At 37.2% G+C, this 24955-nt stretch overlaps 1 protein-coding gene across 3 annotated transcripts in view; it reads right to left on the minus strand.

Annotated features, from left to right (window-relative positions):
* LOC122841125 (voltage-dependent R-type calcium channel subunit alpha-1E-like) overlaps window positions 1–24955 on the minus strand; it is a 65133-nt gene that overhangs the window by 16678 nt on the left and 23500 nt on the right. For all 3 annotated transcript variants that reach the window (XM_044134161.1, XM_044134160.1, XM_044134162.1), the window contains exons 6-21: window positions 15789–15892; window positions 11555–11713; window positions 9318–9508; window positions 9121–9224; window positions 8918–9033; window positions 7639–7692; window positions 7105–7185; window positions 5993–6202; window positions 5721–5833; window positions 5265–5377; window positions 4592–4723; window positions 4239–4308; window positions 3705–3822; window positions 2736–2803; window positions 2552–2619; window positions 118–903 (exon numbers count right to left, since the gene is read on the minus strand). In XM_044134161.1, coding sequence (XP_043990096.1) covers window positions 118–903; window positions 2552–2619; window positions 2736–2803; window positions 3705–3822; window positions 4239–4308; window positions 4592–4723; window positions 5265–5377; window positions 5721–5833; window positions 5993–6202; window positions 7105–7185; window positions 7639–7692; window positions 8918–9033; window positions 9121–9224; window positions 9318–9508; window positions 11555–11713; window positions 15789–15892 — 2487 coding nt within the window. The remainder of the gene's footprint in view (window positions 1–117; window positions 904–2551; window positions 2620–2735; window positions 2804–3704; window positions 3823–4238; window positions 4309–4591; window positions 4724–5264; window positions 5378–5720; window positions 5834–5992; window positions 6203–7104; window positions 7186–7638; window positions 7693–8917; window positions 9034–9120; window positions 9225–9317; window positions 9509–11554; window positions 11714–15788; window positions 15893–24955) is intronic.

A 24955-nucleotide genomic window follows, 5' to 3' on the forward strand; every position in this document is an offset into this window, starting at 1 on the left:
GTGGCAAAAAATGATGGGTCTGATGATTTGATCAGAAGAATTGTTCTTCAAAGTGAAATTTATGGAAGAATAAAACTTTGGATAAAGAAAAGGAATATTTCACAAGAACTTCCCTACCTTCTGCACTCTTCCCCGACTTCTGCGTATGGATTGACAACGCATGTTCCATCATCTTCCTCTATCTGTGCATTGTTCTGTTGTCCTCCCTCTGCTTCAGCTTTCTCACTCTCTTCTTTGTCTTCCTTCTCCTCTCTTTCATCAATAGTCTTCCTCTCTTGACTGAGCGACCGTCTGATATGTGGAACCTCACGTTGGGTCTGTGTGCAGTCCAGACTCTTGGCTTCAACCCGGGCTTCTCGGTGACGGTGGCGCCTGTGGCGGGCTCCTTCTTCTGGTCCCTGACTGGACCTGAACCTCCGGGCCATCCGGTGCCTCCCGCCGCCGGCAGTCCGGTGGTTTGCTCCTGCTGTTTTCTCCTCACTCAAATTGACGAGAGGCTCAGCACCTGGAGGCTCCGGCATTGGAATAGAGACGGACATTGGGGGCTCAGGTAGGGGCATCTTCACTGACATGGGAGACTCGGGCAGGTGAGCCGGGCTGGTCTCTGGGGAGATGGCGGGGACATGTTTGGGAATAGAGGGAGTTTCAATGTTGTCTTCTGTAGGACTACCAAACAGTTCCTCTCTGCTTGCCATTTGACGACGTTTGCGTAGTTGGTTGGCTCTCTGCTCCCACACGGACATGTTAACTTTTCTTCTCCTCTCCCGGCGGTTAGCAAAGGTCCTGGTGCCGTTAAGGGGCTGTTCATCCGGGGCCCCCGCTGCACAGTCAGGGTCCTCTGGGAAATTGGGCCGCCCTCTATGGATTGCACGTTTTCTGTATAGGTAGGGCCTTCTTCTGCCACTAAAACATCGCAACACAAAACACGCCTAAATAGGGGGGCAGTAACCTGTCCATACAGACAGATTTAGTGACAAGAGACAAACATACAAAGATCCATTTGGCACACCAGCTATCTAATCAGAAAATGTTGGAGAAAAAAATGAAATAAAAGTTGCAAAAAAAAAAGGGGGCAAACTCTCTGCTAATAATGTCTGCTAATTCTTAACAGAAAATATTCCCATGGAACAATGTGCGAAAAAACATCCAAAAAATGAACAATAATACCTGGAAGGAAGGGACGGATCAGAGGTCGAAAAAAAGGAGAACAAAACCCACAACAACAAAAAAGAAAATGCGTGGGATTAAAGTGCAAACATTGTGTAACATCTACAAAATCATCTCAGAAATCGATTAAGGAAATTAAAGAAAGGTCTGTGTGACAGGGATGCATTCAGTTATACTTACTGGTGTTCTGATTCTTTTGTTGTCCGATGAGTGGTCATTTGAAAACAAGACATTAGTGGTTTACAACATACACTGAACTTCTGATGTGGCACAGAACAAAATGAGAACATGGAAGCAGAAATGGAAGAGGTCATCTGGTGAACATTAATGTTGTAAAGGTTTTTCTAACCGTAAATACAAGTGTATTCCAACAAATTAGAATATCTTCAAAAATATTTATTTTGCCTCCATGCCATGTTGCACTGATGGAGTAACAAGCAATTACTAAGTGCATATATCTACTGTATTTGAACATAATTTAAGATGATATTTCTGTATTTCAACATTCTTTTGCTGTTGGTCTCAAATCTCATTTTTTGAGATTCATTCAAAAAATTAATCTCATTTTTTGAAGAAGCTGAGTTTTCAGTTTTCATTTGCTACTAGCCATTATGATCATCATCAGCAACAAAAACAACAGAAATATACCACTCTGAGTAATGGTACAGTACACAATATTAACTCTGCATTGAATTTTTTTTCTGTGATATTTAAATTTTATTAGGACATATTTGTGTCTGCATCAAAATAGGAGCTCAAAAATTGCTGAGCTGAGAAAAGTTATGAATCAAATAATTTTGTTCAGTGCCACATAACAAGAATATAACAAGACAACAAGATGGAACCAGAAAAACTCACATTGATAAGTATATTAGTGGTTGCAACACATAAACGACTTACACTTATATGTGTTACACACAGATGATACATACATATTCAAAGCTAAACCAGTCACAGTTAGTTTGAAAGATCTGTGCTTTTTTAAAGCTGTTATGTCCATATGTCCAAAAGTAAAATATTAGTATTTTTTATACTGCTGGACAAAGAAAATACATCAATACTGCAGTGTTATTACATGAAGACAGCAGTTCATCTTGTCTCCTTTAGTAGTATTTTTATTATTTAGATAACAAATCATAAGAAGACAACAAAGGTTAAACCCAGGATGCATTAACAACTACCATTATTATAAAATCTGTTTTGTTTTGAAATGACCATAATTTATGACATTTCATTTAGCAATGGGAAGCCTACATTAATACAATAATCCCATTGATCAGATGAACCTATGAGTTGCTATGTGTTTTGGTCATACTCTAAATATGAATGACTTCTGTCTTATTTTAAAAAAAAGACTGATGTAAGATGTAAACCAATAACTTACTCTGATATCAAGCCGTCTCTTCCTCTTGCATATCTCTGATTGAAGAACTCCTCTTCCGCCTCTTCATCCTGGGGATACAAATGTCATAAACAATAATTTGACATTTAAAGTTTTAAACACAAAAATACATGAAAATATATCATTTTTACAAGTTCACACGATACTGATACAAAAAAACGCAAACCTTGGTTAGTTCTTGTGCGTTTGCCAAATTATCCACAGCGATAGCCAAGAAGACATTAAGTAGTGTGTCTGTCATGAAGATTGTTAAGGATTAATATGGCTAGCAAAGATTCACCATCTGTAGATGTTAAGACACCTTCTGTGATAAAAAATACTAGGACTTTCATTTTGACACAGGATATACCAATACATACAGCTTTTATTTGATTTCCAAGTCAACAAGTTCTTAAATGTCCAGGTGGAATTCAGCGTCTTTATTAGCAATATGAAAGCAACATAAAAATAGTTTGCTAGGGAGGGAAAGTCATTTAAAAGTAAATGTAAATAATTTCAGGATTTTCTTATCTACATTATTTAATGACAATAACAGCAAAAATGTTTCAGATGAACTGCAAAACAATAAGCAGCTTCAATTATATCTCAGTCTGGAAAATGTTTTAAACAAACTAATAGGAGCCTACAAAATTTAGTCTTAATTGTTTTTGTTTGTACTTTTTGTACCACATTTATTGTTTTCACAAAAATATAAATCACAGGGGGTTTTTTCATGCCACAGAATAAGTCAAATTCATAATTAAAAATTTGTGGTCAGAATAACAAAAATGCACAAATCTTTGTATTATTATTATTATTATTATTATTATTATTATTATTATTATTATTATTATTATTATTTGAAGATAGGAAAGATAGTTATCCTATCAATAAATAACTCATGACAGTGATGACTGAATGTAAACTTCCGACTGAAACTATAACAACTTATTCCCCAATATGGCTATAAGGGACTATTTTAGTTCATTTCATTGTTAATGCTTTTCTATTTTTACACTGTGAAGCATCTCTTATAATTGAATTTTTCAAGAATGCATTATTGCCACTTTTATCTGAATACTTTCAAAAGTGATGGTGCACAAAGGTCCTGATTACATCACAGCTCTCTGGCCACTTCTGAGGTCAACAAGGATACAGTTACCGAACAGAGTGAGCACTATGAAGTAGATGGATGACCACATGCCGTACTGAACGCCTCCTTGTGAACGGATTCCATTATACATCACCTCGTTCCAGTCCTCACCAGTCAGAATCTGCAGGTAATTAAAGGCACAGAACATATAGCAGAAATAATTACACAGCTCAGGCTAGATTAAACCCAACGTTGGCTTAAAAATACTCCAAACCGCAGATGAGCCCTCCTCCCCCCTTCTGATAACAATATGGTATTAAAAAGGGTGACGAGCTAATAATTACTATGCGTGCTGATCAAAACACTCTTTCACAGTGCAGTTGGTTTGAAGCAGATCTGATGTGGACTCGTTCACATTTCCCTTGTCTGATATTCATGTGCGCATATGTGTGCTTGGATGTGTGGGACGATCGCGGAGGCAGGGGGCGGAGAGCGATTGAGCAGAGTTGTTTAATCTGCGCCTGGGGTGAGAAATATCCCAGGGTGCAATGTGTCATGGAGAGCAGGCAGGATGGGGGGGATCTGTGGGAGCCAAACCTGAAACACTGTCATGATGGCAGCTGGAAATGTGTCAAAGTTGGTGGGAGTGTAATCTTCAAAGATGAACCTAGAGGGAAAGCAGATAGAGAGGCAGGGTCAGATATGACCAAGGAGGAAGAACAGGAGGAAGAAAAGAAAAAAGGAAGAGGATGCAGAGAGTTATTTTCATCCAGACATAATGTTTCCTCTCCTTCTTCCCTCTAAGAGGCCATTCAGAAAACTGCTGTTGCATTTTTAACCCAGTAAATACTGTTTCAGAACGACAACTTGTGTGGAAGTGTAGGTTAAAACAAACTGAAAAATAGAAATTGGTTTTACAGGAACTCAGAATAAAAGAAGTCGGTTCATACCTCCCTCCAAAAAGCTGCATCCCGAGCAGTGCAAACACCACAGTAAAGAGAAAGAGAAGAAAAAGCAGGCTGATAATGGACTTCATGGAGCTCATCAGGGAAACAACCAGGTTCCTGAGAGAAGCCCAGTACCTGCCAAGAAAAAAATAAGAATATTTAACTCATCAATTTCTCTGAAACCAGAATTTCTACAAGGTCTTAAAGCCATTGAAGGTTTTAAATCCCACCATTCTAATTTTGGAACCTTAAAATGTCTGAAATGCAGACAGATTCTTTTCTTTTTTCTATCTACAATTATGCAAAAGACTTCTGCTACTGAAAATGACCTACTGTAATAGCAATTATACTGCCACTAATATTGGAAACAGAGATTTAAATAAATTAGCCAAAATCTGTTATAAAAAACTATTATGAAGCTTTTGACATAATTTATACAGTAGATGAATTAAATAAATTTAGATGTCATATAGGTGTAAAATTAAGTCACATGAGCGTCTCTGTGCTATTACGTAAGCTAAAAAAAGTGAAGTTATTATGTTTTGGGATTTTTCAAGTCTCACATTTCATAAAGGTCTGAAGAAGTTATAAATCTATCTGACTAAAACTTTCTGACCCTCGCAGTGACATCTTTTCTCACTTAATTTTTGTTGTTTTTGAAGGCCGACAAACTCACTTGGTGATTTTGAATATTCTCAGAAGTCTCAGCGCTCTCAGTACACTGATACCAAACGACATGCCGGGCCTAAAAAAGCCCCATACCACCTCAAAGATGCTGCCGATAATGACCTGCAAAACACGTTACACATGAAGAAGAAAAATAAATTATGTTCCAGGACTTAAATCTTGACTGTTGTTAAGAAAATTGTAACTATAAGATGGATATGTTCAAATCTTACTAACTCAGGCAAAAGGCATGCAATGATTATGTAAGTTTGTAGGTGAGCTTTATTAGTTCGAGATGTTGCTTAATTATAGGCTAAAAAAATAATTGTTTATTCCAAGTGCTATATCAAAGTCCTTATTGTGGAGCAAGAAATCAAAACATTAATGTCTATGAAGCAAACATAATGTTACAGCTTTGGTTTTTCTACAGTCACATGGAGTCAGAATAAAGGATGAAGAATCTCACCCCACAGTCAAAGCGGTTGAAAGATGAATGGAAGTAGAGCCGGAAACCCAGGCCGTACATTTTCAAAAACATCTCAGCCAGAAACAGCCCCAGGAACACAAACTCTGCATAGTCTGCAGATATGAAGAGAACCAGAACCAGTCATGTCAAAAAGCTCAACTGAGGTACCATAAAATCACAAACAGCTCCATCGTTAAACGTGACCTAAATTTTTCTCTTCAAGTTGTTAGTTAAAAGAAAAACCCTGTCAGCTGTTCATGATTGAAACACACAGAGGATGATGGTCAGCCAGTCAGGCTGGTCATGGTGCACGATGGCCACGCAGATGGTGTTGAGAGCCACCAGACTGAGGACCATCAAATAGAATGTGTCTGTCTTCACCATGCGGCGGATGGAAATGCGCAGCATGCGCTCTTTACGTCGCAGGTAGGCAGCTGGGCCACGACGGCCGCTGCGAAAGTTCATTCTTGATCTTGACATGCCTAGAGGTAGAAAAAATAGGAAGATCAATGAACAAAATAAAAAGATGTTATGCCTTTTTAAGGCCAAAATTAAAGGGAAATATGAAGAAGATGATCCTTCACAATTAGAGACACCCCTGGTGAAAATGTTTCAAAATGGCTTAATATATTCTTAGTACAAAATAAATCCCACCCGTTGCCAGAGTGTTATCTTAGGATTTTTTTCAGTCCCTTAAAGCTTTGCTCACCGTCTGTGGTGGCAATAATGTTAATAATGACTTGAGTGGCATGCTTTCTTTTCTTTCCCAACTTGAAGAATCTCTACTAGAAATGGACCTCTGTGTCATATTTGCAGCCCTGTAAAATTTGAACTCACAGGTCGCTATTTAAGAGGCCCAAGATGCTTTTGTGACTCTCTTTGTGAGAGTTAATAGGGCTTTCAATAAATATGTCACCATATTTATTTTTTGAGAAAAAAATAAAATAAAATAAATAAAAATTACAAAAACAAATATTTCAAACTAAAAAATTTGCTTAAACTTAAGGATGTATTTTTCTAATAATATTTTTGTGATATTTTTCTAATGCGATATACTTTGATATGATCTCCAATATACTTTTTACACAGGACACCATTAAATGTGTAACATGCTGTTTCTAAGTAGGTACAGAATGCGGCCACTGCAGACTAGACTACTCTTTAAGTTTTGAAGCTTTGCTGCCATTTGTTCTTTATTTGTATATAATGGACACTGTTCATGTTACATTCTGAATACATTTTATTGGTGAAAAACAGTCAAGCAAACATTTTACCTAGATAAAGATTTTACAGATCGTCCAGGTTATTTGAACTGGTGGTCATATGCTGTCTAAAAAATTTCTACTGTAAGTTAAAAAGAAATGAGAAATGGCCTTTGACTTACTGGCGGTGGACATGTCTGTGTACTTGTCACTTCCTGGTGCGCCTCTCCGTGCACCTGTCTTTTTGCTGGCTCGTTTTAGCACTGAAAAAAATACGACATAAAATGAAAGAAATGAACTTCTTGTGACACAATTCCAGAGAATCTAGATGCATGTTGAACATATAAAACACGATCTGAATTGCAGATATAAACAGTTTTTTGGATGTCTTGACTTTTTCTCTTGAATTAAACCAGCAGGACACAAAGTACTGTAAAATATTTATTTGCAATCTTAATCACAAATGATAATTGTATTTCTTAAACTTTATTATGATGTTAGCACCACAAAAAGTAATAAATCAGTGGCAATGACATGATAACCAGACTTCTGAGGCCAATTGAAAATACAATCATTGAATTTGAATTTTTACAAACACTAATAATTCTCTAATTCATTTTTTAAAAGTTAAATCAAATGTAAGATTTACTGAGTAAAATAAGACACTGACAAGTGAAAAGTAAAAAGAAAACTTCTCCAATAACATAGGAACTTACCATCTAATGGGGATCTGCCTGAATTTTTATTCTCCTCTGCAAGCATGACTTCCTCTGTAATGCAATAAAGCTGAAGGTTACGTGCAAAGCAACATTTCAAACCATGTGAAGAAGAGCTTTACAGTTTTCAGGGATAAATAGTTTAGGATGTCTACAAACATTTGCAGGAACCGATGTAAGCTCTACCTTAAGAGGCCGGGTTGACCTTCTCTGAAGACTGATTTCTCGATCTCTCTTGTATTCTGTCTCTCTTTTCTCCTTCTTCCCACACTCTCCCACATTTGTGCACACATAACTATGCACAGCGTCTACATCGCGCACACACTCGGGCATGTAAACAGTGAGATGCGCGTGCACATACGTACATGCACACAAATTTAAGTCAGTGAGTCAGTATCACCTTTTTCTCACCCTCTGCTTGCGTGGGAGACAAGCAATGTAGAATGCCATTACAGCACTGCATGTTTGTGCTTCTCAACTCTGCGACTCTGATGAAGATCTCAAACCCTGGTAGAGGAGTCACTTTCCAAAACATGCCAGGGCTTGGGTAGTTCACGCAGCTTCGGTAAGGTTTAAACCCAAAGTCTTTAAACCTTCTGTGTTTGAATGTGCCGCTTTCCTTGAGATGACCAACGAAGCTACTGCGGCCATTTTTTCATATTTCTGTCCATGTTTTTTCTATAAAAAGGCACGGCTAGCCCAGTGATTCTATGTTTACCAGTGTGTCCTTTCCTGGGTGGAGTCATTGAGCTATTGCGTCCATCAGCAATGTGCAATCTTGTTATTTGTCCTAAAAAAAGTTACACCCGGCTCTATCATTGATTAAGTAATTGACGAAGCTACCACTGCCATTATCTTTGTGTTTTTGTTTTTCTTTCCATAGAAAATACTCATGGCCAAGACTGTCTTCAATTTGACTATATGCTCAGATTGTATTGGAATGAATGAAACTGATCTGACCTCAATTTGGACCAAATTGGATTCTATGTAGCTGGGTATTAATTGAACCTGCTTCTCTTGTAAAAAGCACCAAGTTAACATTTGTAAATATAAACCACTATAAGCCACATAATGAAATCTAATCATTAAAATAAATGTTCCAGCAAAGATGTGTAATTTAATAGTGTTAAAATGTTTTGCTATTTCTGCTATTTCTGCACTAATGAGTCCAAAAACTATTTCCAAACTAGCTATTGTTTAGGAAAACCTATTAGGTCCTAGTTCTATCACACAGTACTGAAGAAAACCAGGATGCAAAGTTTTTTCTTCTTCTTAGTACCTGCCCTGTCTATCCAGGCTCGGTAGCCATTCAGTTCTCTTTCCACTTGTTGCTGCCGACGTAACTTCATGAAGGCTCTCCTGTTCTCCACCCTCTCCCTTTCCTTGGCAAATTCTCTGAGGAGGCAGGAAACAGCTGTCTTACTCCACTATACTGACACTAAGGCATTTTTTTCTTGCAAACACAGAAAGAAGCCCACTCACCCTGACAGAACTCCCAGCACAAGATTCAACACAAAGAATGAGCCAATAATGATGAGAGGAATGAAGTATATCCAGTTCCATGTGGTACCCAGAGCATCATTAGTCTGCAATGTCAGTAATGTTCAAATGATTAAAGATTTAACGGTGATCAGTCTGATGAGTCATGGTTCTTAATCTGACTAAGATTATGGACTCACATTATAAAGGACAGCTGTCCAGCCCTCCATGGTGATGCACTGGAAGACGGTGAGAACAGCAAATAGAATGTTGTCAAACTGAGTAATGCCGTCATTGGGCCCAATCCAGGTGTCGTTGCAGTCGTACTTTTCCGGACATTTCCTCACACCGCATGCAAATGCCAACTCTGATGAGTCAACAGTCTCATTATCTAGAAAAATAAAGCACAGCTATTCTGTATGTGTCACCGCAATGCATTTATAGTACATTCAGCATCACTAGCACTAATATGTTAAATTTTCTAAAAAACTAAGCACATGATAAAACTGAGTAATAAGAATGGCTAAACTTAAAGAACTCCAAACCAGACATTCCTTTGTACTTAAATTAGCTTTAATGAAAGAGTTTGAAAATAATTTTTGAAACAATGTTTAATCTGTTCACTGACAGTAAAGCTAGTGGTAAAATTAGATAGAGTTATCAAAAAAAGAAAAAATGCCTTCAGATACAGCAGTACTATAGAGCGCTCTTGTTTAAATCCACCAACTGTCTGTTGCACATGTTGGCGTGAAAAAAAAAAAAATCTAACAAATAAGATGAGAAAGTGTGGTGTTGTTTACTGTACATCCATGAGAGACAATGACCAGTTTAAAGTTAAGGAAGTTTTCTCTAACTAGACACAATTGCCAACAAACGATATTTTGTTGTCCACCTCCACTCAAATCATGTTTTGTTTTTCCAACTTCAGCATGCAGAGACCATGAGTCTCTGCCAACATGTAGATGTGTGCCCCACACGGATCTGACACAGTCTGGATTGTTACACAGTGAGCCAATGGCCATCTTGTATGGAACCCATTTGGGTTGACTAATTACTATATCTGAACTGGGGCAGTAAGGCACTCTATGTAGGTCTTAACTGGGTCTCAGAAAGGATATTGGGAAAATCTGCTCCTGAACTACTCATCCAGGAGCCATATGGGTCAATTTTTGAATTGTCTTGCTATTGGGCCATTATGCAATCTACAGAGAGTAATTTCTGGTGCACAATATTGAGCCACTTTCCTATCTAATTGGGGCCCATGAGTCAATTTTGATGAGGGTCAGTTTATCACTTTGCTGATTTGTTCTAATCAAATCCCATTTTGTTTGGAGTCTTTTCCCCATGAATATTGTGGAGTAAAACTTAGTGCTCTGAAGTTTATCATCCTAAATTCAGAATTTAGAAATACTATAATCATCCTATATCCTTAAATATACTCCCAATAAGTCAAAGCAAATAGTAATTAATAATAATAAAAAAAAAAAACAGTGTGTGATTTACAGTTTTATGAAGATTATCGAGATGTGTAAAGGTTCAAAGTGCCTTTCAAAAACATATACTGGTATATCTCCTGAAACCTTTTTGTCAAGTATAAGAACCATAAACTTCACTGTGAATCATTGGGATTTTATGCCATAGATTAACATAAAGCAGCACATAATAAATACAATACATTGAAGTTTAGGACAATAATATGGTACATTTTGGAAAACTCAAGGGACTCTATAATCCATAAACTCAGAAGATGTGGAAAAAATGTACTGAATTTTTCCAAGAAATTGTAAATCTTTTGTTAAATAAATGTTTTTTTTTTGTTGTTTTTTTTTTGTTTTTTTTTTCAGATATCTGTTCAGTAATTGAGTAGACACAACCAGAACTGGTCAGGAGGAATTTGTTTTCTTCTGAATTTCTTTCAGGTTTTGTATCTAAATCCATCCCCATCTAGGCAAAGACAGTAAATGCTATGGTGTGGTGTGTGATTACAGTGTAGTTGTTGACTAATTAAGCGGTATCTAATTCAGCCAGCAGAAACTCTAATAATACCTCTGAGTTTGCAGCTACTGTAATCCATAAAGCCCTCAGACAAAGATATTCACACCCTCTCTTTAAGAAAATTGACTAAACCACATGTTTAGCATACTTGCTTGTAAATTATTCACAGCTGGTCATAAATAATCCAAAAACAAACCCTGGGGGTATTAGTTTCTACCTAGTGGTTTGGAGAAATAGGTGTACTTCAAAACAGCATATCAGAAAAGGAACTCAAACCAGGATTTAGAATTTCACTCCCAAGTGGACGGATCTCATATGGCAATTCAATTGTTTCTATCAACTCAGACAGAATTAAAGATCTTAATAATTTATTTCTTGTTTCCAAACACCTATTCTCATATAATTTAAAGGTGGCGTTATTCGCGTTATGTATGAGTTTTACCAAAAATGTCGTCCGATGGGAGGCAGGTGTGATGTAGTTTCCCGCTGTAGAACTCCAGGCCAATGATTGCAAACATGAGGATGGCAAAGAACAAGAGAAGGCCGATCTGCAGCAGTGGGATCATGGCCTTCATAATCGACTTCAGCACAATCTGTAAACCTGTAATAAGTGAGCAAAGAGTGAAAATAAAATCACCGTTAACACAATAAAAATATCCTTGCATTTGTATTGATGTGATTGTGTTGCAAATGTTTTCCACAGTTTGCAGATTTTCCTCAGTTTTTTCAGTGCTTCTCGATTTATCACCTTTTTACTTTCAGTTACTGGGTTAGGGTTATGAAATGTTTCATCTTCTTAAGCTTCATCTTCTAAGAAGAACAAACTTAAACCCTGAGGCTTTCAACTCTGTACCAAAAATACTAAAAAGCGCAAAATATAACCATGGTGTCATAAGAAAGGTAATAGGATATTATCTTAAAAGGATGCTCATCTTGCAGTATAGAATATAAAACGTAATTGCGTTAGGCTGTATTAGGAAAAGACTCTAGCTGCTTTCAGACTTGCAAAACTTCTCTCTTACTCTTAGAAGAAGTACCCCTCTATTTTTGTGTGTCTCTATCCCTGGAACTAAAAACTATTTTTAGAACTCATAGTTATACATTCTTGCCTGGGAGAAGATAGACTTTCTGTATGACAGCAATCATCTGTGAGGGGATTGTTCCAGACAGCAGATGTGTGTGGTGAACCCTAGAGAACCTGAGGGGTGAACTGAGGTGTAAAGCCCAGAAAATTATCAATATGCTTTTCTATATGAAATGATAACTTACTAAATAATGAAGAAATGTTTTGATCAGTTTATTTGCTGTATTTACATATCATAATCTCTATGTACGTGTATTTGTGGAAAAATATGAGTATGACGAAAGTAAATTTGAACTTTAAACATGCTGAAGGGCATGTTTAAAGGCATGAGGATTTTCCCAGGGCTGAGTCACTGGCAAGAAAATCACAAAGCAATTTCCCCACAGACCTTTGGAAAGAAATTAAAAGAACGAATAAGGAAAACACGTCTTTAATTATACGTTTATAATACGTTTATATTACGTTTATAATACGTTTATAATACGGCTTATAATACGTTTATTTGCTGTATTTACATATCATGATCTCTATGTACGTGTATTTGTGGAAAAATATGAGTATGACGAAAGTAAATTTGAACTTTAAACATGCCGAAGGGCATGTTTAAAGGCATGAGGATTTTCCCAGGGCTGAGTCACTGGCAAGAAAATCACAAAGCAATTTCCCCACAGACCTTTGGAAAGAAATTAAAAGAACGAATGAGGAAAACACGTCTTTACCTACAAATATTGATGGTTTGAGCAGAGCAAATCAGATTACAAAATTATAGCAGAAACATTATTGTGGTATTTTAATGCTGTTAAAAGTAATTCATTTATTGTCAGTGATATTGATAAGAATGGAAATTTGGCTGTCTCCACAAGAAGTCTATGAGATTCTGATGAAGCAGGATAAGAAGGCTTTTGAAAGCATTTCAAATATGCTGCTAGCAAACTCTACCCTCTGCTTGTCATAACTCTTATAGGCTTCCTGGCACATTATTGTCTGACATTTTAATTCCAGTTGTGAAAGATCAAGTTCTACTCTGGTCAGAACCTTGTCTACTGGAGAAGGCTGTTTTGAACTAATTGGAAAGGTTCTTTCTTGCTGACCTCTGACAACCAGACACTTTCAGTGATGGAAACATGGTAAAGTCCAGTATCTATTCTTGTTCTATGTGCAGACGGACAATCTATCAATGATTTTAAATGAATGATGATTTAGTCATATTTTTTGTCAGCTCAGTACTCAAAAGAGCAGCACAAAAAAATGTTTGCTGAAAAGTCAAAACAAGCTTTTTGGCAAATTTAAAAAAAAATTTAAATGTCAACTGTCTGGAGTCCTGTAGGACTTTTTCATTATGCAATCACTCAAAGTGGCTCTGGCCTAGGAAGCAAACATTATGCCGCTGGTCATTACACATTCCAAAAGCATCTGCAGCGACTTCATATCCATCCATTTTCTGTTCACCCTGTGTCCCTAATGGGGTCGGGAGGGTTGCTGGTGTTTATCTCCAGCTACGTTCCGGGCGAGAGGCAGGGTTCACCCTGAACAGGTCACCAGTCTGTCGCAGGGCAACACAGAGACATACAGGACACACAACCATTCACACACTCACACCTAGGGAGAATTTAGAGAGACCAATTAATCTGACAGTCTTGTTTTTGGACTGTGGGAGGAAGCCGGAGAACCCGGAGAGAACCCACCATGCACAGGAAGAACATGCAAACTCCATACAGAAAAACCCCGGGCCGGGAATCAAACCCAGGACCTTCTTGCTGCAAGGCAACAGCTCGACCAACTGTGCCACTGTGCAGCCCCATCCACAGCAACTTCTGACAGATATTAAACTTCTCAAAAAGTAGAAATGACTCAGTCCCTTTTTAAAGATCACATGTTTTGATCAGACCAGTTTATTGTCCAACTACAGTTCTAAGTACTTCTCCTCCTCCACCCTGTCCACTGTGAACCCTCGATTATCAAAGGGGTCAAAGTGCACTTGGTCCACAAGCTTTTTTGTTGCTGTTGTTTTTCATGCTTTGTGTGACAAAGTTGTCCACCACCCTCCTGTATTCTTTCATCACCACCACTGATGAGGCCAACTTCCGCAGAGCTGTGACTGACACTAGTCTTTAGGGAAACATTATCTGGCTTATAATACTGAAAAGGTAGTAGAAAAAACTAACAATCCTTTTGTATGGGATAGAGAATAAAAATGTCTTTCACACAAATAAAAGTCTAGCAGTAGATGTCATTGGTATGCTGGGTTAACCTGATGCATACAAACAAATTAGGCTTTTACATGTTTATTGAATTTATAGCAAGTTCTATTGTATTCTATTGTTTTATTAATTAATTAATTAATTTATTTAATTATTATTATTATTATTATTATTATTATTATTATTATTATTATTATTATTATTATTATTATTTTAAACTTAATCTCACTGAGTATTCCAGAACCAAAGTTTTATTCACAAAACTCTTTATACTCAACAGGCATTTTGAGAACCAGAAGGGAATCTCAGAGCTGTTTTAAATGGTTCACATCTCTTTGCCCTCATAGCACTGACTACACGACACATGGATTGTCTTTTAAAGCAGTAGAAAATCAGTTTTAATTTATTTTGCATGAAAACACCAACTTAGATGTTACTGAAACATATGTTAGTCTTTAAATGAAGTGCTGAACTAAATATTGAGCCTTTTTAATCCAATTATCAATTTATAAACTTCTTTCCTTTAAAAATGTATTTTAATATTTCTGCCCAGTATTCCCACTTGTCCTGGTTTTAGTTTGTCTTCAAACTGTTTTTTAGCATTGCCACACTGTGACATTCCCTGTTATGTCAGTTTCAAACTGCACTATTTTTTCAATTAACAGATTTAGAACATTGAAAAATTCCCACAATTTGGGTCACACTATTTGTATGCTGATGCACCATAATAACATTTACGCTGAACAAAAAGATTATTTCTACAGGCACCACTGTAATAACTTAGGGTTGTAATAATGTGTCTTGCATATTTTAGCACATTTTTGCAAAACTGTGATAATACTGATAATTTCACAGTGTGGATGTGAACCTAATGCAGGTGACCCTGGTGAAAAGAAGGGACGCTTTCAGGGAGTAGAATGCTGGGAACCATTGATTTAAACAACAAGTCTTCTTATATTTAGATATTTTATTTACTCCCAGCTGAATGGGCCATAAGGGAAGTCTGGGTTTTCATAACCTTCAATTTAACAGCAAAATAATGTAGTGTTAACAAATCATCCACTAAAAGATATTCAGCTTTCTTTTCTGCAATAAAGATCCAAATAGATAAACGTTTGTGAAGTTATGTTGTTTTCAGTGCAAATGCCATGTAAATTATTATATCTGCTTTATATTCCTGTTAAGAAAATCTGATTACAGATGGTTCTATTTAAGTGTAAACATGAATTTATTGAAGAAGGTAAGATTGTTGCTATAACTTGTGCAGATTATGTTTTCTTTATCTCAGTGCTTTAAGATTGGTTTTTGTTGACGCAGATTATATTTCTTCCTTTACTGAAGAAAACATTCAGGTGCAACATTTGGTGGACGAAGGTCAGTAAGTGACTCACTTGGTATCCCAGAGACGAGCTTGAGGGGTCTCAGGACTCGCACAGCCCTCAGGGTCCGAAGATCAACAGGGATGTTCATGTGGGCTCCAGCGGTGGCCAGGATCCTAGAGGAGGTCAATGTATTAATATGGCAGGTAGTGAAATGAAGTTTAATGTTGGGTATGTTAGAGTTGCGGTAGATTATTGTATTTACACAAACCAATGACTCATTTTTGACACAATATGCCACAGAGACATGTAAAGCCCACACACAGGCATCTAAATCTGTTTCTAAAACTTTCTTGAGGTCAACAATTTCTGTCTGTGGTGGCTGGAAAAACCTATATTTATACATTTACAAAATAAAACAAAGAGGTTTAGAAACTAACCATTTACTTAAAAGGGAAAAATCTAATTGTGAATTTGTTACAGAAAAAAAAAAAAAAAACCTGAGACAACTGCACAGCCGGCAAGTGGTACAGTATTTCCATTAAATGTACCAGACTCGCATGGCGAGAGACAAAGAATGCACAACCGCATACACCTGGCAGGCATTTCTACTCACATCTACCCACGCACACATCGATGTGCCGCCACCTACACACAAACACCGAAAAACAGCATCAGGAGCAACTGACTCGCTGTAGCTTACACAAGAAACCACATGTGGATGTTTTCCATAAGAAGGTGTAACCAAAATATCTCAAATCCATAAATTGTACCAGAAGTATCCCAAGAGGAAAACAAGTTTAAGCCTTAATTCTTTAATTAGGAGATGTTCAGGTTCTATTTATCTAGCTATTTAGCTGTACAAACATTTACTTCAGAAATTAGATTTATTTATTACACGTCACCATTTTGCTGATTTACACACACCCCTACACACATTTAGAAAAACAAGCAAACATACAAACTTATAAAATCTTTGGATGGTGCCGGGAAGTGTGGGGGAGGGTATATATATATGTATATATATATATATTTATATATATATATATATGTGTGTGTGTGTGTGAACAGGGAGTAGAAAGCACATGGCAGAAACTCAAGTGTAAACCCACGCAGAATCTCTCCTAAAAGCTGTGGGAGGGAGAGAGGCCAAGCGAGCGAGTGAATGAGTGAGGCCGTGCTCGCACTAATGCGGAGAAATCTGAAAACGCTCTCACCATGTACAGAACCTTTTTCAAAAAGTTCACTGCAGGTGCAGAATGCTGCGCGGGCTGACCGCCCCTGTTACGATCAATCTTCAAAGATTTTTCAGACTCATAGCAAACAAGAGCAAAGCAACCTTCTTAAAAGACAATGTGGTTTTCACAATGCAGACAAAAAGCTCTTTAAGCATAAACAAAAAGTGAGAAAAAAAATGTTTTTCACACTGTTCACAATTTTTCTACACTGTTGAGAAATGAAAGCAAACGTGTTTGAATAGGCTGAAGGAAGAATGGAAGCTTTTGATTTTAAATCATACCTCTTTTGTGATTTAAAGTCATTTGCAAAGCTGTAAGTGACATAGTGTATCTGACCTGTTGACCCTCCCCAACTTGTTAGTGTGCACTGTTAGCTTATTAAAAGAGCTCTATGACACACCCATTGCTAAATAAAAATATTAATTGTGTAATTTCTAAAATTTCCAGCTGGGAAAAAAAAAAAACACTCCTAAATTTGAAAATGCAATTGTTCTTACTAAGGTAACACTGTTTCAAAATACAGTTAGATTAGAGCTGAATGTCTGACGCACTTCTGACTGAGCAGATATTCTGATTAATAACCTGGGACGTTGTGGGGTTCTTGTTGTTTGTGTTTAGACCAAAAACATGTGTCTGTCTACCATTCTGAAACATGAGTGTCATATCGGTGCACTTTGCAAACCTCCCCACTACCCAACAAGCAAACAGCATAGAACTGAAAAAAAAGTTTTGCCGCAATTCCTCCATTATCACCCTTGTAAGTTTGAGTTGTCGGGTTTCATTTGTTATTTTGTTTTGATAATTTGCCCAATTTATTCATATTTATTATAAGACTTGCCATTCAGTTTCTGTATTCATTATTCTTGGCAGAGTTAATTCCTTTGCCTTTAGTTTTTTTTGTGTGTGTGTGTGTTCTGTTCTTTGTGCGTTCGGATTTTGTTGTCTTTTATTTGCAGACAATTTATAGTTCCCTTGAATCCAAATTCTTCCAATGCATATTATTTACCTTCCCACAGTTTGCCAGTTTGTTCTCCTTCACAGCTGTTTCCTATCACCTGATTTCCTTCATTCTGACGCAGCTGCACCTCATTTCACCTGGTTGCGTTGTCATTTCCATCCCTGTTTGGGTATATAAGCTATTTTTTTCTCATTGTTCATTTCTTCAATTACCATATTTGCCTAGTTTTGGCTCCAGTTTCATGCCCTATTTACCTTGTTACTGTTTTGTAAATTCTGTTGTTCTTCATTAAATCTTTTTTATTTGTTTGTTCCTATTTGCATTTTGGTTTTGCTTCGAATCCATATAATACCTTCACACTGATCATGAATGTGGCGACAGTAGAATAGAAAACTCCCTTTTAACAAGAAGAAACCTTCAGCAGAACCAAGCTCTGTGTGAGCACCCCCCTGCCACTGCCCACTGGGGGATTGAGGGAAAAAAGTCGACACACACAAAAAGCACCAAAACAGAACTCCAGGAGTCCTTCTACAATAGTGAAGTAGTAAAGAGTTACTGAGAAGCAGTAGCTCTTTTATTGGTTTCATCTAGGAAACAAACACAGCTAAGGATGAGCTCTGAGCCAGTCGTGAAATCTATGAGATTCACTATTACATAGCTAGTATGAGCAGTAAATATAGTTCTTGCAGTTGTTTTTCTTTTTTCTAGGACAGAGACAGATTTTAATGTGGAGGACATAAATCCACAGAAGAAAGTTTATGTGCCTGATTTTCTTCTCCCCAATGCTTTTTAAATTGACTTTACAGAAAGTTTTGAAAGAAAAAAATTGACAAGTCAGAAGTTTAACACCTTCCTGCATCATTGAAACCAACTGTTTGGGATCATTACAGTTCCTCAATAATGGTAAAAAAAATAAAATAAAAATAAAAATAAAGATAAATAAATAAACAAATGCACTGAATAGAAACTCATCATGGATTAGCAGCCATAAATTAGCTTGCTCTATGCTTATTCATTTTTCTCCAACAGTGTATCACCTCACTGCAAACATAATTAATACAGAGAAAAAGAGACATTATGGAAAAAAAAGAAAAGCAACAGCTTTATGCCAATATATCTGAAAGAATTCCCATACCACTGTGCTCTATCAAAGAAGAATAAGTCAGAAAATGGATTGAAATAGCATTCATTGATCAGAATTCTGTCAACTTTCAATGCACTTAATTATACATCAGTCACACAGAGACAAAGGATGTAGTTTTACATGGTTTCTATAGTTTCCTCCTGTGCATGCGTCAGACGTACTGCTGCAAACGTCAGTAAGCCGTGGCTGCACTCATGTCATTGCAAACCACAGAACTAACAGCACAGAAGAGAGTGTGGAAATTTTATGTCATATTTGAAAAGCTGAAATATTTGGTGGCAAAGCTGCACAAGCGAATAATTGCTATTTCTTTGAGCAGTTTATTTGGTTTTAGTGAACACAAATGTAACAAGTGAGAGTGTGTCAGACAAAGAGATGACACAGCGAGAGACACTGTGACTGAGAGGGAGCACGGCAGTGGGAGTCTGTGGAAACGGCCTTCAAACCTCACACACAAAACAAAGGCAGGCAGCTGCAGAAGCTCCTTCAAGGCTGCACTTCGAGCACAAACAATTCAGGGGAGGCTTGCTCAAAATTAAAACAAATATGCCGTTTGTGGTAGCTGATGAATCACCCTTACACACACACACACAGAGAAGTCATTTTTATTCCACTTAGATACAGCTTTCACACAAACTGTTTTTACTAAAACAATATGCAACATCAGAGATCAACATGTTTTCCAGCGTATTATGATAACACTGCTGGAAAGAGAATCAATATTTCCAAAATGTATTCAGTCCCCCGATGGTATTTCAATCCTTTGGAGACATGCATCACTCAAAGACAATAAAACAAGAGTATTGATTTTCAGAAAAAAATATGGATCCTGTCTTTAGTAACAGTTTTAGTATAAATTGCATGTTGAAAATGATCTGTTTCCATTTTTATTGACTGACCCGATTTTTGCAAGTTTCTGTTATTTTTTACAATATGGTGATACCTCCAGGTCTTGGATGTTGGAAGGCTTTGTTGTCATCACCATTAAATTTTGTTCCCTCCATCAGCACTGAAACCCATTGATGTAATATTAATTAAAAGAGACATGATTCCTCTTTTGAGAGAAGACAAGTGAAGTTAGGGTTGAGGTTGATTATTTGGTAGGTTTACAGTATTCCAGTTCATTGCTGTGCTGTTTGATCAAGTTTTTAAATGCTTTTAGCAAAGTGATGCAGTGCATTTTATCCAAGAATATATAATCATCTCTGGAAACAACACTTGCAGCGGCAGTGCTTTGCAAAACTATTCAAACCTGTTTAACTTTGTTGCTATAAACACAAAATCTAACAAGGTCAAATGTGATAGACCGCCTTCAGAGTTGAACAGTTTTTTGAGGACAGACTCATTGAAAAGAATCAAAAATAATTTAAGTTTAATATTAATTGTAACATGTCCATTCTGAGAAAGCCATTAGTAAAGTCATGAAAGTGGTAATAAACAGATTACACCAAAGTCAAGTTTGAAATTTAAGTGACAACCTCAAATCCATCATCACACAGAGCGGCTCGTCTCTTCCGCGCAGGCTCTCAACGAGAAGTACTTTTGCAGAAATTGAAGCAAACCGACTCTGGAGAGACTGAATTCATTACATGCACAGAACGAGCCCTCTCCCACACACCTCCACCTACACGAAGAACGCCACCAAAAACTACAGTAATCAGCAGCAGCATTATGTTGTTGCTCACTGTTTCACCACAGTGTTGCAGACACTGATGCACAGATAAATCAACATCAGCATAATGCACCTCCATGGTAATGGCATTGGAATTATTCTGAAAAAAACACACAAAAATAATGCGTTAACAGCAGCAGTAATATACTCTTGTTGAATTGTGACCATGTAGAAATAGGCACTTATTCATTGTTAGTCCTATAAATAATTACTGAGTGTATGTATAGTGTTACAGGATCACAGGATACTAATTTTTCTCTTCATTCATGAACAACTGATTGGAACCCCTTGATACAGATTAAATATATTGTCTATATATTTAGGGCATGTTAGAGCGTTTAGAAACTTGTATTTTAATGAATCACTGTGAGAACAGAGAGCAAATGAATAATTCTGTTCAAGCAAGAGATATTGTTTGTTGCTTTCTGCTGGCCTGCAGATTGTTTTTCACTCATAAAAAATGCAAATATGTCAAAATACATGCTGTCAATGTCAGAACAGTCATCTTAAAAAAAAAAAAAAACACACAGAAGGCTCATCTATCACCACCAAACTGCTGCAGACCAAACAACAGAATTTCCAGAGCATACTTCATGCATCATGCCCTGCCTTCTGTGACTCTGCAATGATTTAAAAATATTTTTCCCTTTAAATATGGTAAACAGAGATTCTAAGACTTCTTCTAGGATTTGAACATTATTCAGGGGGTTTTGGTCTGGAATTAACATCTGTCCAATGGTATCAAATCCAGTCAGCAGAGGTTCAAGAGCTTAAAATACATGAAATGCGCATTAAAATACGATCCAAGTCGAATGATCAATAAGCCGTATCAAAAAAGAGAATACACAGCGTTAGTGTAGCATTCCACCAAACTCAGAAGACATGAGTAAATTGTAGTAAGTTAGATATATCTTTAGATCAGGGGTCTCAGACTCGCGGCCCGCGGGCCAACTGCGGCCCTCGGGACGATAGTTTGTGGCCCCCACCTTAATATGAAAGTTTAATGTTAGTGTGGCCCGCGAGCAGTGATGTCAGTAACGCGTTAATTTGTAATGCGTTACTGACGTCAGACCACTTTTTTCAGTAACGAGTAATCTAACGCGTTGCTATTTCAAATCCAGTAGTCAGACTACAGTTACTTATCAAAATCATTTTTGCGTTACTATCTTCTTTTGTTATTTAATCGTATTTCCTCTACTCGTCTTGTCGGTGACCGACGACAGAAATGTAAACAATGGAGGGAGATGCGCATTTTGTTGGTGGAAAAACTGGAACTATTTTGAGATTCTGCCGCCAAGTCCGATTATTATAAGCGGCTTTGGGCTTCATTTTTTAAAGTCGCTTGCCGATTTAATGAGTGGCGGGTTGCGCTTTTTGGGCTCGTTTTTGAACGTGAAGTTGCTCATTTGGGCTTGGAAATAAGCAGAGACTCATAATAAATCCCAGAATTTGTCCGTTATTAAGGTAGTTTTAGTCAGTCTCTCCTGTTCATCATTTCTCAGATGATCCGTCCCGCTGTGTCTTTGTTAATGTCAAGTTAATGTATTACCACTGAATGACGTCGAGCTTCGCGTTGCGCTCCAGAAAACTACAAACATCGAGACCAATTTAAACAGCGCAATAAACGTGAAAACAGCCACGAATGAACGTGTCCGTAGTTTCCAATAATTATAATGGCAACTTAATTCTAATTATTAATACTAAGATAAGTGTCGCAAATCTGTGCAGCCATCTGAGCTGTGAGCTGCAGGAGGAGCTCTGTGCGCAGTGACACCAAATGCAGGGCCGTAACACAGAACCTGGAGGCTGGGAGGGAGGAAGGGGGGGAAAATCCTTCTTAGAGTTTTCCAGACAACAGTGGACCACACAAACGACTCACGTTTTTATTTTTCTACAATCTCCTCTTCAGTTCAACCTTATCAGTGGAGACACATTGTTGATGTTACCATTATAAAATAGCTTACAAAAAAGTATTGGCAAAGCTCAATGTGATTTTCACAGGAGGCGGAGTGTTGTCAGCACCTGCTGAAAGTAACTAAAAAGTTACTTTTAGTGTAACTTAGTTACTTTCCAAATCAAGTAGTCAGTAATCTAACTAAGTTACTTTTTCAAGGAGTAATCAGTAGTTTGATTAAAGTTACTTTTTCAAAGTAACTATGCCAACACTGCCTCATGAGTTTGATATGAATGGCACTTTTCAGTGTTGTGTGCGGAGCTGAACTAACTTACCAATCACAGTGCTTCAAATGGAGCTCATTGACCCGCAGTGCCACTCTGAACTCAAAGCCAAGTTCAGGGAGGTGAGTGGAAAAGCAGACAAGCTTGGGCAATTTTTGAGAGAATTGCCACCCAGCTTCCTGAGCTTTCCCAAATGTTCAAGCGGACCATGTGTCTTTTTGGGAGCACATACTTGTGCGAAAAGCTCTTCTCTACCTTGAACTTCAATAAGTCCAAGTACAGGTCCAGACTTACTGACGAGCATCTTCAAGCTCTACTTAGGGTCTCAACTGCCTCCTCCCTTAAGCCAAATGTGGCTCGGCTATGCGAGAGGAAGCGCTGCCAGACCTCTAGCAGTAAGAAGTAGGCAGAAGAAACAGTTTATAAACTGTTATATTCATAACAGTTTATGTTCAATGTTCCATTCATGTTCAGAAAGTTAAAGGTTAAAGAACTGTTAATACAGCCATTTGAATCTGAATTATAATAATTACATTTATCTAGTCTTCTATAGCTGCTGTGTTATTATTATATTTTATTTATTTATTACTGATTAATTTTTTTTTCTTATGAATTGTTAATTTATTTATTTTTTCATCTTATTTTGTGTTTAAAAAATAAAAATAAAGACATTTGATAACATTGGAATGTTTTTGTAAGAGCTTTTCTTGTGGAAAACCCGATGCGGCCCAGCCTCACCCAGACTCTACCTCCATCGGCCCCCAGGGAAATTGAGTTTGAGACCCCTGCTTTAGATAGAAAAGAAAACCTATAACTGTTTTGGGTAACATGTTGTCAGAGCAGTTTTCCTAACGTGTGTTTTAGCAGCATGTCAAAATGAAAGAATGCTGTGACTTTCCCTGTGACGAAAATGTTTGTATTGGTCTGATACAATATTTTAATTTCAAATGACATGTTTAGCTGGTAAGTTACACAAACTTACCAGCTAAGTGGTAAGGGGAAAATTATCCTAATTGGCAAAATAAAGCCTTGAAAACATCAGTCTGTGTGTAACTACACCATATAATTTGTTTAATTTAATGATGATTTTTTTAAAATAAATTAACTTTTAAAAAACTATTAGATTTATTAAATAAGACTTTATGTGGCTCGGCATTTATGAAATGTGGTGTGGTGTACTTAGTATTGTCTAATGTTAAGTCAACTTAACATTAAGTTGACTTAACATTTTTGTGTGTATGACAGACAAAAAAAAAATCTGGATTAAAACATCTTCAGTTTATTATAGAAACTAGCAACCAGAACTACGAAATGAATCCAGCAGAAGAAGTGTATGGTAAAAAAAAAATAGAAAAAGATTATTTGGAACAAATCCAAATGCAAAAATTCACTTCTGTAACGCCTGCTGATATTTAAATTGACGTGACTGCATGTGTGTAAATGCACTGAACATAGAAAGTGTGAATTTGAATTTTCCAATTAGTTAAGTCACTCATGCATGTAGCTGTCTTAGTCTTGTGTGTCACTCTTTGTACCAGATGGTCCATGAATCACTCCCAACTCCCACCCAGTTTTATTATTCATCCTGTCTAAAGAGCAACAATTTTAACAGAGTATCACACTCTACAACCTGATATCCTTCACACAGCATAATAGATGGCTAACACACACAGACTCACACAGGAATGTGTACATACAGCTGGGATCAATATTATTAGGTCTGGTGAGGGAGTTACCAAAATGAATCCACCAACAGGAGGGCAGTGAGTTCACTGGCAACAATCGCTAACTGCAGTCTTGGCGCACCATACACACACAAACACACCCAAGTCATTAGGGGGCCATTTCACTGCTAATCAAAGCATCAAATCCACCTGTGCCAGTCTGTTAGCCACAGGGTATAATCGACCATCTTAACAATCCCACTGATATAAATTGGATTGTGGGTAAGTTGTCACAGCTGAGGTCATTTTTTTTGCTACACACTCTTCAGTCAGATTAAGGGTTTTAATTGAGCTCTTTGTCCCAGCAGATTTGCTTCTAGCAATT

The sequence above is a fragment of the Gambusia affinis genome, linkage group LG12 (genome assembly GCF_019740435.1).
Source record: "Gambusia affinis linkage group LG12, SWU_Gaff_1.0, whole genome shotgun sequence".
Classification (NCBI taxonomy): Eukaryota; Metazoa; Chordata; class Actinopteri; order Cyprinodontiformes; family Poeciliidae; genus Gambusia; species Gambusia affinis.